Below are 19,287 nucleotides of genomic sequence, written 5' to 3'. Positions count from 1 at the left end.
GAGAGAAAGTAAGTTGCCAGGTCTGGGACTCAAACCATGGTCAGTCATGTGGGAGTCCAGTGCCTTAACCACCACACCACCTGCCAGCCCCAGAATTCTAGTTTATTTCACAATCCAAAGGAGCAGCTGCTTTGTCTAGAAACAGTTTCATATTGCCTGGTCACTTCTCAACACTTAATAAGCATATCACAATTTACACTGGGGCAAATGTGAGAAAAATCTACTCCCCATTCTTTTGCTCTGTACACTGAGAGGTCGTCTTGAACAAGCTACATCATCAGGTCTTCATGTGCTCTGTTTTATATCTGGGTTGGCTAATGGTAGCCCTGGAAGGAGTGAGGAGGGAAGAAGCCCAGCTCCCACCTCCCTGAAGAGACTAGTCATTTGGACAATGGCTGGATTGTGTAGCTACAGCTAAACTCCTTCTCAGATTCCTACAACTGCTCTCCCCTCTAGTCTTGTCAAACCAAGGAGGGATCACCCCCCACACTGCCCACCACGTCCCAGGGGTCCACCATCTTTGTTTTGGTTTTCTTTAGTTCTTCCTGCACCTAGATAAATAATCCTTTCATTACTTTCTCCTTCTTTAAGCCATGTGACTGGGCCACCTTCTACCAAAATCAGCCACAAATACTCGCCCTGGCACTATGCTAGTTCTCATTCTAAGAAGAAGCCAAACTTCTTATCAACTGTCATGAAGAGGAAACCACATTTTAAGACAGAAGGAAATACCAGTCTTCTACCAACATGAGAACATGAAGTCCAAAACACAAAACTTCCTCCTTTTCCAGTTATTTTCTTAAATGTATTTTTTAGAATGATTTATTTTGTTTATTACTATTATTATTTAATATGCTATAGGGCACATGTGCTCACCAGAGAGAGAGAGAAAGTGAGAAAGCAAGCTGCCAGGTCTGGGTTTTGAACTATAGTCAGCCATGGAGGAGTCCAGTACCTCAACCACCATACCACCTACTGGCCTCTTCTAGTCATTTCCACCCCCTTGAAATTGTGGTATGTAGCATGTAGATTGGTTGGAAATATGGGGCCGTTGCTCCACCCTGCAAGAACGAGAGGCAAGAATCGGCTATTGCCCGGTACACATGCCCTATCAGAATGGCAGCCTAGACTTGATGTGAATGTAGTCCCACTTACTGGCTACAAGAAATTCTTTTCTTTGCGTGGCTCACTGGATATCAGTGAATCTTGCCTTCTGTTTATCTTACGCTGTGATCTTCCATGCAGCCCTCCAGCCAGTCAAGATTTTGGAACACAGGGACCAGCAGTTGGCGTAATGGCTATGTCACTGGACTCTCATGTAGTCAACCGCGGTTCAGGTCCTGAATCCAGTGGCTTAAACTCCCGCCGGGCGTGTGTGCATGCATGCCCAAGATCCCAAGAAGAGAATGGAGAAGAGATTGCGGCATGGCCATCCCCCTGGGAGGTGATTTCTTGCTTTCTATCTTTCTGTCTCTCTCTGTCTTTCTGGTGAGTGCACACGCACTATAGCACAAGCCTCTCAAAAAAAAAAAAAAAAAAAAAAATTTTTGGAACAGGGGGAAAAAAAAAAAAAAAAAAAAAGATTTTGGAACATGGTAGGTGAACCTGCAAGTTCAGGTAGGATGGTAGTTACAAAAGTATTCTAGTACTTCTTCTATATTGAAAGTATAAAAACATTGCATTGAAGGCTTAATAAAACAAATAGCAATGTCACATTATCTTAGAGATCTTTTAGTAAGAGGAAGACTTACTGGCATGTCTAAGTAGTTTACGGCATCATCTGAAGTAAGAGTTTCTAATGTATTTCAAAATTGCATTACGCTGAGCCTCAAATAAGTACCTCGGTGATTCACACAACTTTCTCTTTCATACTTGGCAGTAATGAGTAGAGTGGCCGACATCGTTCATACCTCTCCCTCTTCCTGCCTTTGAGCCTTCTGACTCCTCTAGAAAACTCATCAACACAGCAGAAACTGCTTTACCCAGGAGGTGACACAACGCTCGAGCACCTTGGGGACAACACATAGCCACTCAGAGATTGGTACAGGCATTAAAAAAAAAAAAAAAAAAAAAAAAAAGGCAGTGTCCTTGACCAACAATGACGTCAATGCTGAGATAAGACTCCTGTTAGTGTTCACTGTGGGATCTGGCTGAAGCTGGGTTTCAACTGAGACCTTAGCCTGGCCCAATGACTGTTTCGAGCCATCCCATCTCCCACACTTTCTTCTCAGAGTGTTCTCTTGATAAAACATGGGCATCGACCATGGTTAGAGTCCTGGACCTGGAGGCTTGAAACTCATGCCAGGCATGTGTGCACAAAATCTCAGGAGAAGGGAGGAGAACGGATTGTGGCATGGCCATCCCCACTGGGGTCTGATGTATCATTTTCCCTTTCCCTGTCTCTCTCTACCTTTCTCTGGTGCGTGGACGTGTCCTACGGCAGAAAGCTTAAAAAATAAAATCCAAATTCTAATTTTAGATATTTTTAGGAATCTCGATACTGTTTTCTATAGTGGCTATACTAATTTACATTCCCACTAGCAGGGCACAAGGGTTCTCTTTGGCCTGAAAATTTGCCAGTACTTAGATTTCATTTTTTGGATCATAACCATTCTGGCTGGAGTCCAACAAGTCAGAAGAGAGCCTAAGTCAAAAGAAAAATGTGTTCCCCTCTACACACTTGTAATGTATTTTATTGTCTACATGTAAGGGGTCCAATGTGATATTCTGATATACACAGTGAAGTGAATACAATTAAGCAGATTCATGCATTCAACGCCTCCCACAGTGACTATGTGTGAGTATGTGGGCATGTGTGCTTGTCCTAGAACCTACTCTCAGCAAAATTCCAGGACATAATGCAACATTATTAACTGTAGTCTCCAAGCTAATTCTATCTCTAGACTTCATCATCCTACATAGTTGCAACTTGGCCCCCTCTGCCCAACATCTTCCCGTGTTTCCTCCGTCCCATGCCAATCATGAGTGAGCACCATTCTACCCTTCATTTCTACATAGGCAACATTTTATAAAAGATTTTACACAGAAGGGAGATCATACAGTATTTGTCATCCAGGTTCACCTATGTTGGCACAGCAGCAAGGATATCTTTATTTTAAGGCCAAATGATATTTTTAAAAAGAATTATTTTATTTATTATTTACTTATTTTTTTAAAATTTGTGTTTATTTATTTTTTTATTTACATTTTTTAAATACATTCAATCACATTATTTAGCTTACAAGGTGATCATTTCAATATATGAACATTTCTCCCCGGTCAAGTTGATCAAAAAATAACAACACTACCTCCCTGTCTCAACAATGCTGTCTTCACATCCCTCCTCCAAATGTTCTTCCCCAGGCCCCACTCCTCCACACACACCACATCTGGCATTCATATCCATCTCTTTTGTTTGTACATCCTTTAGCCCATCAGTTTCAGTTATAGAGTGCGGACATTCGGTATATATTAAGTGGGGACATACAGTGTCTCTCCTTCATAGCCTGGCTTGCTTCACTCAGCAGTAAGACCAGAGAGAGAGAGAGAGAGAGAGAGAAAGCTGCCAGGTCCAGAATTCAAACCATGTCAGCCATGTGGGAGTCCAGAGTCCTTAACCACCATGCCACCTACCAGCCCCACCAAATGATATTTTAATAATTCATTTTTACTCTCTCCCCCCGGAAGTTGGTTTTGAAAATCTTATTGTTAAGTGTTCTTTCAATAAGGCCAGGAAATTCAAGTTTTAAAAATTCAGGCTTTAGGATAAACACAGTATTTAAACTTAATGTTTTAAGTAATAATACTCTAGCTTTTTAGTTTTTCAACTATTTTAATGTTCTAGGGGAATAAAAGCACATCATAAATGGTTAAGAAACATTACTTGAGTGAATGGATCTGTATTTCTTAACACTGTAAATTACTTGGATTATAAGATGCAAACTTATTTCATACTGTATTTATGTGATTTTAAAACTTTTAAAAAGATTTAATATATATATATTTCCATAGGGTGTGTGGATCCACAATAGAGAGACAGGGAGAGAAGGAAACTAAGAAATCACCCCCCCCAGGAGGGATGGCCACTCCACAATCCCTTCTCCACCATTCTCCTCTCAGGATTTTTGGCATGCACACATGTGCTGGGCATGTTTTTCAAGTCACCAGGTCTGGGACTTAAACTATGGAGTTGGCCATCTGGGATCTTATGCCTTAACCACCACACCCACCACCTGCTGACTCAGTTTTAATGTTTCACATAATTTCTTACATTTAATTCTTGTATGTATTTACAGGGTACAACATGGACTTTCAAAGCATGTGATAATCAAATCAAGGATATTATTATACTAGTCATTTTCAACAAAGACCACCACATATGATGTATATCTTCAATTTTTACTCCACTAGCTAGCTAGCTAGATAGATATAGCTATAGACATATATATATAAATAAAATCAAGGCCAGAACTAGGAGAAAGTAAGAGAAGCACCTGCTTCAGGTACAAAATTTAGAGTGAAATCAAGTAATGAGGACAAATATTTTCTCAGTACAATATTTTTCCCTCTTGTTTTATTTATATTTCATCAATGTATATTTGCAGCATATATATATATATGTATATATAAATTATAATCGATTTAAGAAAATCCATGATAAAAAATCCAAATTCTATTTTTAGAGTGTACACACACACACACACACACACACACACACATAACTGGCAATGTTCCTGTCCTAGCCAGTGCAATTAGATAAGAGAATGAAATAGAAGGTATTCAAACAGGAAAGGAAAAGGTTAAATTGTCCCCATTTCCAGATGACATAATTATATGTATATATAAGAATGTACAGAAAAACTCCTAGAAGTGATAAAGAAATTCAATAAAGTTGCAGGATACAAAATTATTATTTAAAAAAATCTATGGCTTTTTAAAAGATACCAACAATAAATGGAATGAAGCGGAACTTAAGAAAGCAATCTCTGGAGGACCAGCAAGTGGTGTGGTTATTAAGGCACTGGACATTCCCACATAGCAACAGTTCAAGTCCTGGACCTGGTGGCTTGCTTTCTCACTTTCCCTCTCTCTGTGTGTCTCTCTCTGATCAATTTTTAAAAAATGAATAAATAAAGTAACTCTTTAAAAAAAGAAAGCAGTCTCTGAAGTGTATTCATGTTGGATAAATTCAACTTACAAATTAAGTGATGTATAGAGACTCAATGTACAAAATAAATGAAAATGATAATAATAAAAAAAGCAATCTTTTACAATAGTGCAGTTTTATTCAGTCTCTTTCTCCCTCTGGTGGATACATATGAGACCACAGGGGTAAAGAAAAATACCAAGCATAGCTTGACAGGTAAGAAAAATTCCTCTTGTGGGGCTTTTTCCACCTCCCTCCCTCCCTCTCTCTCTCTCTCTCTCTCTCTCTCTCTCTCTCCAGTGAATGTAAGCACCGTCTCACAAAATTTTAAAAATAATAGCACTAAAATAAATGAAAATAAATAAATGGAGCTCAGATTGTGCTCAGATACAAGAATCCCTAGTCTTTCATTCTTTTTTTAAAAATTATTTTATTTAGTTTTATTTATTTATTTATTTTTATTTTATTTGACCACAGAGGGACAGAGTGAGAGAGAGAGAAAAACAGAGAGAATGAAAGTGAGAACGCAAGCCACCAGATCTGGGACTCCAACCGTGGTCAACCATGTGGGAGTCCAGTGCCCTTGACCACCACACCACCTGCTGGCCCTGTCTAATCTTTAATTCTTACATCAATTTTCTGGGAGCTCTTAAGCCAGCACTACCTTCTTGCCTAAATCTACAGAAACAAAAGCTCAAAACTTGGGCTCAAATGTGTGGACAGTAAAAGTCTCCTGAGATGTGTCTGGAAGGCGACCATTTGTGAGAAACATTGAGCTACAACATGATTACATTTGTGACTGGTCAACAAACAACGAAATATAACATTGTGGCTCTTTACAAGCTACTAATTTACACACCTTTTTGTTATTATATAGATAGTATTCATTATTTTAAAAAACCTCTTCTGCTATTTCATTAACTTCTAAATAAAATAGTTTGTTTTCATAATACAGTTATTGATTTCTTCCTATTTCTCTTTTATTGCTTATAGATTTTATTCCAAGTTGTTTTATTTTTAACCACCTAACTGAGGCATCACTGACATAATATAAACTGCACACATTTATAGTGTATAGTTTTATATGTTTTGAAGCACATATACACCCATTAATATATAGCCTCGCTGAAGGTAATGAACATATGCATCCTTCCAAAAGTGCCGTTGTATTTTTTTTTATATCCATCACTTTTATCCAAGCAACTACCAATCCCCTTTCTTACACTATGGGTTACTACTTGGCATTTGAAAAACTATGCAATACTCCAGTGTTGAATAAAACGTTCTTTCATAAAGGAAAATCAGCCCAAAAAAGTCAAAAATTTTAAAGTAAAGAAAAATTGAATTCATCTCTCTCAGTTTATGACATATGAAGCAAATAAAATTAAGCACTGAACAACTCTCCATAGCTCAATTAGTATGGTAGACCTGCTTAGCGATACCAGATCCATCCTATATATGAATGGAGACATCTTTATATCAAGTGTTTGTGGAAAAGTAACACAATTTGACCATTTCTATAGACAACAAAAAATAGTCTTAAATTCCAAAACTAGCACTATACTGCTACAAATTCTTTAAGCATAATATAAAATATCCTAAAGAGCATGGAGGTATGTATAAGGAACATGACCATGAGAATTTTCAGTGAGAGACAATGACTAGGCTCAGTTCTGAGTACAATAGGGGTGGGGAGAATTCATATATAAACATGCTCATGTGACTGGAGTACACCACACACTTGGCTCAGACTTAAACCATAGCTGGCCATGTGGAATCCAGCACATTAACCCATCGTGTCACCTGCTGACCCCAAGAGAGTAGATTTTAAGTAAAACTATATGTATACATGAAAACATCTTCTTTTATACTATAAATACACACAATGTAAGCATGTAACTTTAAAAATTACTAAATAGGGGGACCAGCAGATGTTGTAGTGGCTATGTGGTTGAACTCACATGGAGTCAACTGCATGTGGTTCAAGTCCCAGACCTGGTGGCTTGAATCCATGCTGGGCATGTGTGCATGTGTGCCCAAGATCCTGAGAGGAGAATGGAGAAGGGATTGCAGCATGGCCATTCCCCCTGAGGAGTGATTTCTCGCTTTCTGCCTCTCTCTCTCTGTCTTTCTGGAGAGTACATGTGCCCTATAGCAAAAACCTCTCAAAAAAAAATCCACTAAATAAATAAAATTCTATCAAGAAAGTTTTTCTCACAGACTTGTAGAAGCATGAAAATGGTTAAGGATACAGAAGACAGTGTGGAAAGAGGGTGGGAGATGCGGGAGAGTGAGGCGAAGGAATCAAAGAGAAAAGACACTTAAGGGACAGAATTGGAAGCTTGTCTATTGATGATAATGTGGATTATATCTGTAACTGGACTGCTGTGCAGTGTATTCATGTTGGGTAAATTCATTTTACAAGTTGTAGTGATGTATAGGGATTGGATATATAAAATAAACAATAATAATTTTAAAAAGAATAAAGATATGACAACAGGAAATCAATATTGAGTGGAGAATAGAATTGTTTTCAAGCTGCCACATATTGACCATGCAGTGATGAGGGTTTGGTACAAGAATTATGAATGGGGGACAAGAAACAGCATGCTAAAGGGTAAGTAGTTTAGTAGAGAAGAGTTGAGGGTGATAGTTTAATCTTCCATGCAATGTATGCCCTTGTAAATTATGAAGCTCATTTCTTCCATGAAGATCCTGTAGAACTAGGAGTGGTGTTCAACATGCAATGAAAGGCCTTCTGTGGATTGCTGGGGGTCACCAACAAATGATGTCACTCTTCACAGTCTTGCTGAAGCATCATCTGGAATTCTGCTGTGAGATATTTTGCTGATTCTGCCACCTGCTCTTCCTAACCCGGCCAAATCCCTCAACGCAGTCTTCTGAGATGACCACCCACAGCCCCTTGGGAGCACAGGATCACAGAGCTCATTGCCTCATGATGACGTGGTCCCCAAAGGCTTGGTGGACCATGATGAAATCATAGGGAGAGGGAAGTCCAAAACATGTTTTTGAGATTGTTTTCCACCAGAGTGGAGGGTGACAGGTGCAGAGCCTCAGGGCAGTGGATACCCACAGCTCCTGGGTGGGACCAAATGAAGCACTGAAAAGACCAGGAAGCTGGCACTGTTCTGATCATGGTGACACTGAGGGCAAGGTCTCATAGCCATGACCCCTTATATAATAAATACCTCCTTTTTGCTTCTGACCGTGCCCACCTGGTATGCTAGTCTCTCACATGCTTTCCTCCGGTTGAGAGCATATGTGAGGGTGGAAAACAGCTGTGCCCTATGAAGAAATCAGTTCTCACTGGAGAGCTCTCAGTCTACAGATACCACCCAGCTCCACCTTCCTGACTCAGCCTAGACACAGCTCTGTCTCCTACTTGGGCAGACCCCAAGATGACTTTTGCCTTCATTTGCCTCTTGCTTCTCCTGCAACCTGTCTATACACACTGTGCAGTTGCTTTTGAAACCTGTTTTCAATATGTCAACCAAAGTGTCTACAAAGATGGAAATCTAATACTGGGTGGATTTTTCCCCCTTTACACTGTGAAGCAGGATTATGACATACTGCGGCTCTCTGCTGCGATGAGGCCAAGGGAAGAACTGGAAGCTATTTCGTAAGTTCTTAGTTGTTGGTGTAAGTGCATTTATAAATGTGCGTGCTTGTAGTTGCCTTCTCTCTGTGTGTATAATTATGAAAAGCATTCACAGAAGTGACATAGAGATGTGTTGCCTCCTTTTTTTCTTTTTCTTTTTTTTAAATTTTTGCTGTAAGAGTGTGTGGTCACCAGAGAAATACAGAAAGAGAAAGAGGGAAAGTGAGAAATCACTCCCCAGAAAGAATGACCACACCACAATCCCTTTTTCTCCATTCTTCTCTTGGGATTTGGGGCATACATGCATACACACCCAGTGTGCTTTCCAAGCTGCTAGGTCCGAGACTCAAATCGTACGCACAGCCACGTGGGAGCCAGCTCCCTTAAACAACTTACCTCCTGCCTGCCCCCTCCTTATCTTTCTACTACCTTCTTTTCCTTTTCTATAATTTCTCCCCACTCCCTTCAAGAGAGTAAGGAGAAATCAATATGATCACTCTACTCCAGCAGCCTGCTCGGCAAGTTCAGTCCCTAGAAAGTTTGGTTTGATGGTGTTGGATTTCTCCACTACCATAATACTGAGAGTGGGGCAGACAATTATCCTGAGATGTTAACCCATTGTTATGAAGTCAATATCAAGAGAGGCTTGCTCTGGGTGTCCACTGCTGACAAAGAGCATTGTTGAATGTGCCTGCCAGAGAGGTCATGGGTGTTGGCATCCCCCCCACTCAGCAGATCATAACCCACATAAAATCCGTGTTTAAATCTTGTCAAGCATGAGCCGTTTGGTCTCAGGATCTTGAGAGGTGAAAGTAATCAACATCATGTCTCAAAGGAGGAGGATACCATTCTCTTTCATCGTGATTCTGAACTTTTCTAGGAAAAAAGCAGTGGCACTAAATCTAGGCTGAATCGGTTGGGTATGGGTCTCAAATGAATGCAAAACGCTGGTGCACGATGAGGGTTCTCAGCAGAAGGCTGTGTTCTGTGCATGCTTCGTTGGTTGCAACAGTGGATTAGGCTTGTAAAACACTGTATATCTCCATTCCCTTGTCTTCAGTAAAGGGGCAAGCAACATATAGTTTGTTTCCATGGGGAGATTCTAACCTTAATTATTTCATTTGGGATCATTTAAAACTTGTCACTTCAGGTGTCCCTGCACTGGAGAGAGCCAATAGTGAGGATGGTGATCTTCTGGGTACATTTTCAGCCTCCTTGTCTCTCCTTTGTGAGAGAGCCTCTGCCTGCCCAATAACCGTTCCTTCTAGCTATTGATAGTTTGAGTTTTCTCTATCATTCGTCAAAATAGGAAAGGGAACATGCTACATCCATGATTTCATGCATGTTCATTTGCTCCTTTGCTGACAACTATTTATTGTTTTCACTCTACTAGAGTTAGGGTGGCAGAAAGGGATGATCATGGGGGCCTGCAGGTGGTGTGGTGGTTAAGGTGTTGGACTCCCACAGGGCCAATCACGGTTTGAGTCTTGGACTTCATGGCTACATTTCTCACATTCCCTCTGTCTCTCTCTGGTGAGCATATGTGCCCTACAGCAAATCTAAATAATAATAATAAAGAAAATTAAATAAAAAATATTTTTTAAAGTGATGATCAATGGCTAACCACACAACTGATATCAGGCGTTCTTGTGGAAAGGAGTCACCTGTCTTACCGAGGAGGCCAATGTCAGGTGCTAAGTGAGAATCCTTAGGCAATGTCACAAGAGTGATGGACAAACTCTGCACTCTGTTTAATGTCTGCCAACCTGAAAAGTTTCTGAGCAGAAGAGGCCTTAGGCCTCCTATGGTTGTTGATCCCTGAAATTTTTTACTCTTGTCATCTTGTGGAATTCGCAGTGTGAACAAAACTCCTTTTATAAAATAAGTAATAATAATAAAATAAAATACAACCATACAAAATGATGAAAAACCCACCCGAAAATGCCTCAGATGGGCACAGTTTAAGAGAAGAACCATACAAAATGCCTGAAGAACTAGAAAGTCAGATCCTCTTCCGACCGTTCCGGAACATAGGGCAAACAAAGAACACTGGTATATTGGCTAATGAACCTAAGGAGAAACATATGACCACCACAAAAGGGTGTATGAAGATGGATGTAAGCCCAGTGAACGTAGCAACTAATTGAGTAGTGTGTTTCAGTATCGCTGAGCCTAAATTTCTAATGTACTTTTCACAAAAATTTAATATTTGTAGTAAGGGACATGTTAATTAATCACTCCACATTGTATTCAAAAAAATCATGAATCACTTTGTACATATAAATACATACTTATAAGTTTTTAGTATATAATTTTAGGTTTATTTCTATTGTGATTGTAGAGAGATGGGGAGGAGACAGAGACAAGCACCCCAAACAGTCTTTCTTCATGCCACCTCAATTTGAAGCCAGGCCTAGGTCATGGATATATGCCCTCCTGATGTATCAGGTCATCAGACAGTCGTGAGAGTATGACAGAGGGGAGGATCTTGAGCACCTGTACATAAGTTTATCCTTCTGGTCTGTATCTGCATAGCCTTGGCCAGTTTACTTCCTGTCCTTGTATATTCACCAGAACTCGATCACAAGAGTCCTTACCCCAGTGCTTTATCATATCCAAGGTCACATCGTGGCACACCATGAAGGGATTAAGTTTTCACCTAACACCTTTACAATACAACCAAGTCCCAACACATGAACTGTTAGAGGTATTTAATCACTACTCACTATGACAAAATTCTAAATCATGAAAACTTGGGGATAAACCATTATCCAGCCCACAGCACCTGTAATCATTATTCACATTGCCTCCATAGCTCCATATGAATTCATGGGAATCTGATAGCAGGCTGAGTCTAAGCCTTCCTGACTCTTAACTTGCCTAAAGCGTTGCCCCTAAATCACATGACTTGCCCATTGCTTCCAATGTTTTCCATCTGCTCAGGTGGTATTGGAAGAACTACCAATATGTACTGGCCTTTCTCTTTGCCATTGAGGAGATCAACAAGAGCCCGCATCTACTCCCCAACCATTCCCTGGGTTATGATCTCTACAATACCTTTCCCAGTGACAGAAGGTCCTTGCAGGGTGCTGTGTTTGGGCTCTCTGGAGGGAAGCAGACTCTCCCTAACTACAACTGCCAGGCTCAGAAGCAATCTGTTGCTATCCTTGTGGGAACCACATCAGCATTGTCATTTGAGATTGGAACCCTTCTAGAGCTCTACAAAATCCCACAGGTAAGTGGATTTTAAATGCTGTAAGGTAAAATTTGGATCTCACCTATCATTTTCTGATATCTGATAGAATTATGGAAGATGGGTTGCTATACCACTTGAGAGTCATCAACTGATGAGTCTCAAAGAAGTCCCTGGCTTGTCATACTATTAGCAGTTACAAGGATGATGAAGAACTGAAAGAAGCAGGAGATACTGTGAATGTCAACCAAGAGTCCCATCTACAGTCAATGTATGCATCCTCTAACGTCTGGAAATATTGACTGTTGACCACTCAGAGATGTGTGCTTCAGAAGTAATGTCCATAGTACAAATATCTGCACCATCCTAGGATATGGCATTATAGGGGGCACCCAGAAGAAAATGACTGTGGCAGGGATGACACGATGGACATCCGATCTCTACTTGAAAACCTATTATTGTGATGTCCCAGTCTGAAGAGCCCAAAGACTGTCTAAAACTGTTACACTTCTTGTGGGTGACCTCCTTCCTCTTCCTAGTTCTGCCTTACATCCGTGCAGGCAAATACTCTAACAGCATCCCCAGTAAACTCTCCATATGTAACTAACCATCACAGGAATCTTTTCCTTAGGACATGTCCAACACAGTCAGCAATGAAAAGGCATCACTGCTAAACACAGTGGAAGCTAAAAAGAATTCTGTTCTGGAAGATCTATGTTCTAGAAAATAAGAGAGGTTAATGATTATATTGTGTAAGGTGACTTAGACTATGCTATGGTATTAAATTAAGTACAGTGAATCAAAAGTCTGATACAGTAAAGATTGCTAGGTCAGAATTCACTTCCAGCTTTGGTTGAGGGAGTAAGGAAGCACTGCTCCAGCAACCCCAGGGAGTGAAGATGACAAAATCACCCTCTTGTTGATGTACCCTCAGCATCGAGGTAGTCTTCATCAGCACTCATCACTATAGCAGGCTTTCTCTTCCCCCAATATCTCTATTGCCTGATCATCTCAGGTAGAGAATCTTCTCAATCTGTTCCCAAGGGAGTCAATTCCAAATACCAATAAAATAAAAGGTTATTTCTTTTCTCATTTAGGTCACATATGGTCCTTTTGATCCCATGCTAAGTGATATAAAACAGTTTCCATCACTTTATCAGATGGCCCCCAGGGACACCTTTCTGACCACTGGTATTGTACGGTTGTTGCTGCATTTTGGATGGATGTGGGTGGCTCTCCTTGTATCTGACGATATACAAGGGGATCGATTTCTTCAGGATCTGAAAGCAAAGATGGTAACCAATGATATCTGTGTGGCCTTTACACAAAAGCTCCCTGCCATCACAGGTGTGCACACAATCCAAGATATTGAAATTATCATTTCAACTGCACATGTGCACATATTATATGGTGATTTAGGGAGTCTCTTGAACATAGGCATGTCAACAAATTTTCACTTAACCGCAGGGAAGGTTTGGATCATGGGAAATCCATCTACATCACAGTGGGATGTCGTTTTTGATTATTTGGATGACAAGTGCCACTATTACCATGGAAGCCTCTTGTTTTCAGACAACAAGAGGGAAATCCCTGGCTTCAGACACTTTCTCAGGATGCTTAACTTTTCCCAATACCCAGATGACTATTACTTCACAAAATTCTGGATTGACCAGCTTTATTGCTCACTTTCTGAATTACATTGTGGGAGAATTGAATCCTGTGAACCAAATTCTTCCTTAGAGTTTATGCCAGACAAAACTGACATGATGAGTGTGTCTGCTCCTAGTTATTTTGTCTATAATGCTGTTAATATGGTGGCCCACGCCCTCCACAAAAGGCTTTTAGAAAACCTAGAAGTGAGATCTCTAGGAGATGTAGACCAGCCTATAATTCCTCCCTGGCAGGTAAGCGGCCATGCATTGATTGCTTGATGGTATGTGGGAGTAACTTATTGAGACACAATTTTGACAAAATTTTCTTCTCAGTATCAACAAGATCAGGTAAAATAAAAGGAGGGTTCTTCCATGCTGAATATTCCTGTATTACATTTATTTGGAAAGTTCCACCACTGGGCAGTTGAATTTCAAATTATTAATATTTAATTCTTTTTAAAATGTTTTTTTTTCATTTCATTTTTTTTATACATTAAATCACATTATTATTTGGCTTACAAAATGGATATTTCAACAGCTGAACATTTCTCCCTAGTACAGTTGATAAAACTACAAAATATCTTCAACAGATAATACCACATTGCTTTGTGCCATTAATGCTTTGCCTCCCTATTTTTCTTCTAAATGTCCTTCCTCAGACCCCCCTCTTTCACATACACTATATCTGGTATTTACATCTATATACGGTGTTTCTATATCCTTTAGTCAATTAGTTTCAGTCATAGAGTGCGGACACTCGGTATCTATTAAGTAGGGACATACAATGCCTCTCCTTCATAGCCTGGCTGCTTAATATTTAATTCGAAAGTGTATTAGGAAAAATATTCCCTAGTGTAGGATGAAACACTGTAAAATATCTAAAGATAACTCATGAGAAAACATCAAAAGATAAAATATTTGTCAAATCTAATCTTTACCTCAGACTGTACCCTATCACAGAAAATACTCACAGGATGGCCACAGCTGACTCCAACTATTACACTTATAGTGATACATAAGCTATGGCACAAACCCTCCATGTAATGCTTGGGCAAAAACAGAATTGAGTTTTATGGAATTCCTAAAATGACTATGAAAAATAACTTGTTTTCAGACATCATTATTCATTTTTTTTCTAATTTGCATGAAGGCATGTGTGCTCAACAGAGAGCAACAGAGAAAGAGAGAGATAAAAAGTGAGTAAGTATCCTCCCCAGGTGGGATGGTCTTGATGCAGACCTTTCTCCTCCATTTCTTTCTCCTTTCAGGATTTTGAGAATACATGCCCACACTCTTAGTGTATTCCAATCCCCAGGGCCTTGTATTCAATCTGTGTGGTCGGCCACATGGATTCCAGTCATCTAAACCACCACACCACTAGCTAGCCCTGGACATAACTAATTTTTTAAAAGATTTGTTTAATTTTATTCATTATTTTTATTTTTTAAATGAAACAGAGAAAGGGAACATGAGAAAGCAAGCCACTAGTTTGGGACTTCAACTGGGCCACATAGCATAGGAATCCTGCACCCTAAACACCACACCACCTGCTGGCCCCCAATATAAAACTTTTGAAGAAATGTGTCATTATTGGGAACAGCAGATGGCATAATGGTTATGTTCCTGGATTCCCATTTTTGGAAGTCCAAAAATGGGAATATCAATTATTCAGAATGTGTCCATTCCATAAAACTGAAGACATAAACAGCAGATATGGAAACAATAAGGAGTTAATCATTTTTTACAACAAAGTGGCATTGTCCCCAGAGGTATGAGAGTTAGCACAATGTATGGGAAGGTTATGTTTATCACATACTGTTCTCTGCAATATCTCAAGACAATCACATTCTCACCAAAATAAAGTTCTACAAGCATAAAGAGAAAAATCCTTATGTGGTGCCCCTTTATTTGAAGCTTTATTGAGGTATAATAAATATATTTAAAATGCACATATTTAATGAATAAACTTTTGTGAGTTTGGACATACATGTTCCTGCTACTAGTACCACCATCAAAAAAACTCCATAAACATATCCAACCACATCGTACCCTATTGCGTGCATAAGAATTAGCCTCCATGTACCCGAACCGGACTGTATTGGTCATGAGACACTAAAGCCCAGGCATAAGACAAACTATGGGCAACATCCTAACATTTTTCTTATAAAACCCAATTACTCTCTGATTGTATGGATCAGGAAGAAAAAAGGTCATCTCTCTTCAGCCCACAAGATGTTAAACACACACACACACACACACACACACACACACACACACACACACACAGCCTCTACCAAAAGGAAAGCATGAAGACAGAGAAGTGGATCTAGGAGGATTACATGATAAATATGGACCCTCTACCTCTACTGGGAATGCACTGCTCATTTCTAAATTATGCCTCTCCTCCAGCTTCACCCATTTCTAAGGAAAATCCAATTTACAAACGGCGCTGGGGACAACACATCTTTAGATGACAAGAACAACCACGTGACACAGTATGATGTCCAGAACCTTGTGAGATTCCCCGATAAGAGTTGGGTGCTGGTTAAAGTAGGAGAGTTTTTCTCCAAGAGTCCACATAATCAAGACTTGGTCATCAATGAAGAGATGATAAAATGGCCGGTTATATTCAGAGAGGTACTACAACATTTCAGTGTTGGATATAGACAGAAGTATCTAAATGGAGGGCTCAAATCAGATTGAAGGTCCCAGCACTAAATTCATGTGTCACCTCTTGATTTTGGACTTTGTGACCTTGCTTATCTATATTCTTAGCTAATACCTATACAGAACATGGGTTAGTATGCCTTGCTGCTTTTTAATTTGGGCACATTTTTTCAACCAACCATGGGGCAAATGAATTAAACAAAGTGAATAAAAATGTATTCATAGTTACACATCATTTACCAATGGAAATATTGAGTCACCAGAAAAGTCATGATGCATTTTTCTCTGCAAACCAATATATTTTCCAGCAACCCAACATATTGTGAGAACTACATTGGTGATCTATTACATCAACAGTGAAGGAATATCATTGTAGGAACATCACTGTGGAATATCATAGTGTTCATTGTATGAACATCATAGTGTTCTAACAGTATGATAAAATAAAATAAATCAGGTACCTTGGTAATATTTGGTAATCTCATTTTAATGGAAATATTACCATAGAAGCTCATAATTACAGTCTTAAGTAATAGCAACATGGTGAGCTTTGCAATGATACATAGTAATGATGTATTATTGAAGGTCAAAGTTCTTTCTTTCTTTCTTTCTTTCTTTTTTTTGAGGAGATTTTTTTGCTATAGGACGCATGTGCACACCAGAGAGACAGAGAGACAGAAGGCGAGAAATCACTCCTCAGGGGGGATGGCCACGCTGCAATCCCTTCTCCTCCATTCTCCTCTCGGGATCTTGAGCACGCACGCACACACGCCCGGCGTGAGTTTTAAGCCACTGGGTCTGGGACACGAACCACAGTCAACTACATGGGAGTCCAGCAACATAGCCATTACGCTAACTGCTGGTCCTGAAAGTTCTTTCTTATGAAGATAGAAATGCACACATATCATCAGAGCTGTTTATAACATGCTACATTATGACCAATGACTCTCTTTTCTCCTCAGACTCCACAATCTGTGTGTACCCAGAAATGCGTCCCAGGATTCAGAAAAACTTCACAGGAAGGAAGGCCCATCTGCTGTTTTCTTTGTGTTTCATGCTCAGAGACAGATATTTCTAACCAGACAGGTAGAAAATACTTAACTACCCTGTGATAACTGCACCCCCTAAGTATTTCTCAAGTAATGAAAACCTAGTATGCCAACGATGAGGTCATAGCACACCAACGTTCTCAATACACACATTCGCTCATTCTTTCACAATGGCCACTGAATAATCACGATGCTGCCCCATTATGTGTAAGCTCTTGTCTAGCTCCACTTCCACAATAATCTCCTATCAGTGGCCCTGACCCCAGTGGGTGCTTTTTGTTATCATACAGTGCTTGGAGTGACAGTCTCAGGGTGACATCTCACAGGGGACCATGCTAACGTCTACCTATGAAATGGAACATGTGTAATCCTCAGAGCTACCTGTGAGTACCTTAATGGATTAAATGATCATTTTTCACACTCAGACGAGAAAATACAGATCAAATACACACACATTGTTATGGAGGTATTTCATTACTTTTTGTACCATGTCCTAAGCAGTGTGTGGTAAATACCTATGCCTGTTGATATTAAAACATTTTTAATGTTTTAAAGTGAAGACTCAACTTCTAATAATTGCCAAAATCTGGTACTTCTGAAAGCAGTTTGTTACATGATATTATTATATACCAAAAAGAAAAGGTATTATAAAATATAAAGTGCAGAAAGAGAAAGGAAATCATATGTCCATGGTCCAACAGATTAAACATGAACATTATAATAATTTGATGCAATTCTAATCATTTAACAGGAAGAATCACTAGGTTTCAGTCACCTGGCAGTGTATACAGGTATCTTCGAGTATAGAAAAGCCAGTATCAATAATACAGTTGTCTTCATCATGAAGGATTTACCAAATGAGATAAATGTGTAAAACAAGGCAAAGAATGAAGAGAAACACAGGATTTAGAACTCATAATATGCTAAATACATACCTGAATACACCAAGAAGGTCCATTCGCAGTCAGAGCACCTGCTGACTCTAAGAGGAGGAATGGGTTTATTATTGTTTTCTAATTCGACCAGAGACAGAAAAAGTGAGAAAGTAAGCCGCCAAATCGAGGACTCAAATCATGGTTGGCCATGAGGAAGTCAAGCACTCCAACCACCATGCCACCTGCTGGCCCCAAGAAAGGGTATTTCTACAAGAGGAAAGTGAAGAAGATTTACCCTTTTGACTATTTTAGAATACTGTATTATATCGTGTGAGTTTCCTTTAAGTAGAAAGACTAAGACTTTATAGGACATGAGTAGGCAATCTAACACCTATTTATATATATTTCATTGAGGGTCAGCCAGTGGTGTGGTGGTTAATGCATTTGGGTCCCATATAGCTGAATGTGTGGTTCAAGTGCTGGAATGAAAAAAATAATTTGGCAGGGAGAGGTTTTTGTTGGAATGAAAAAAAAAATTGTGATGGGGAGAGGTCTTTGTTATAGCGCATGCACTCACCAGAGAGACAGAGAGACAGAAAGCGAGAAATCACCCCCTGGGGGTGGCCACATGACAATCCCTTCTCCTCCATTCTTCTCTTGGGATCTTGGGCACGCACACACACACACAGGCCCGGTGTGATTTTAACCCACTGGGTCTAGGATTCAAACCTACATGGAGTTCAGCAACATAGCCATTATGCTAACTGCTGGTCCCCTAGAATTAAAATTTTAAAAACACATGGGGCATAAATCACAGTGAGAAGAATGAACATACTATAAAGTAGTACCTAGCTGGGACTATATAGCTTACTGCAGTCATCACATATACATTTTTTAAAATTTCTATAAGAACAGTTTCACTGTTTTATTTTTCTCCTGAAACTTTTTTTAATTACTTAACATTCATTCCCTGAGCATCATCACAACATACTAAATGTGGTTTCCCATCTAGAATAAACTGCATAGTGGCTTAATCATGCATGTTATCATCAATAATATTCCATTTCTACTTTCATATATATGTAT

At 39.6% G+C, this 19,287-nt stretch overlaps 1 protein-coding gene across 1 annotated transcript in view; it reads left to right on the top strand.

The window, feature by feature from the left end:
- Nucleotides 1-8,754: 8,754 nt before the first annotated feature.
- Nucleotides 8,755-19,287, top strand: part of LOC102470033 (vomeronasal type-2 receptor 116-like) — a 14,360-nt gene continuing 3,827 nt past the window's right edge. The window contains exons 1-5 of the mRNA XM_027769007.1: nucleotides 8,755-8,786; nucleotides 11,709-12,000; nucleotides 13,056-13,862; nucleotides 16,020-16,247; nucleotides 17,240-17,363. Coding sequence (XP_027624808.1) covers nucleotides 8,755-8,786; nucleotides 11,709-12,000; nucleotides 13,056-13,862; nucleotides 16,020-16,247; nucleotides 17,240-17,363 — 1,483 coding nt within the window. The remainder of the gene's footprint in view (nucleotides 8,787-11,708; nucleotides 12,001-13,055; nucleotides 13,863-16,019; nucleotides 16,248-17,239; nucleotides 17,364-19,287) is intronic.

The sequence above is a fragment of the Tupaia chinensis genome, unplaced genomic scaffold (assembly GCF_000334495.1).
Source record: "Tupaia chinensis unplaced genomic scaffold, TupChi_1.0 Scaffold148210_1, whole genome shotgun sequence".
In the NCBI taxonomy this organism is placed as follows: domain Eukaryota; kingdom Metazoa; phylum Chordata; class Mammalia; order Scandentia; family Tupaiidae; genus Tupaia; species Tupaia belangeri.
Note: the sequence above shows the minus strand (reverse complement) of the source record. Positions and strands in the feature narration are given on the sequence as shown.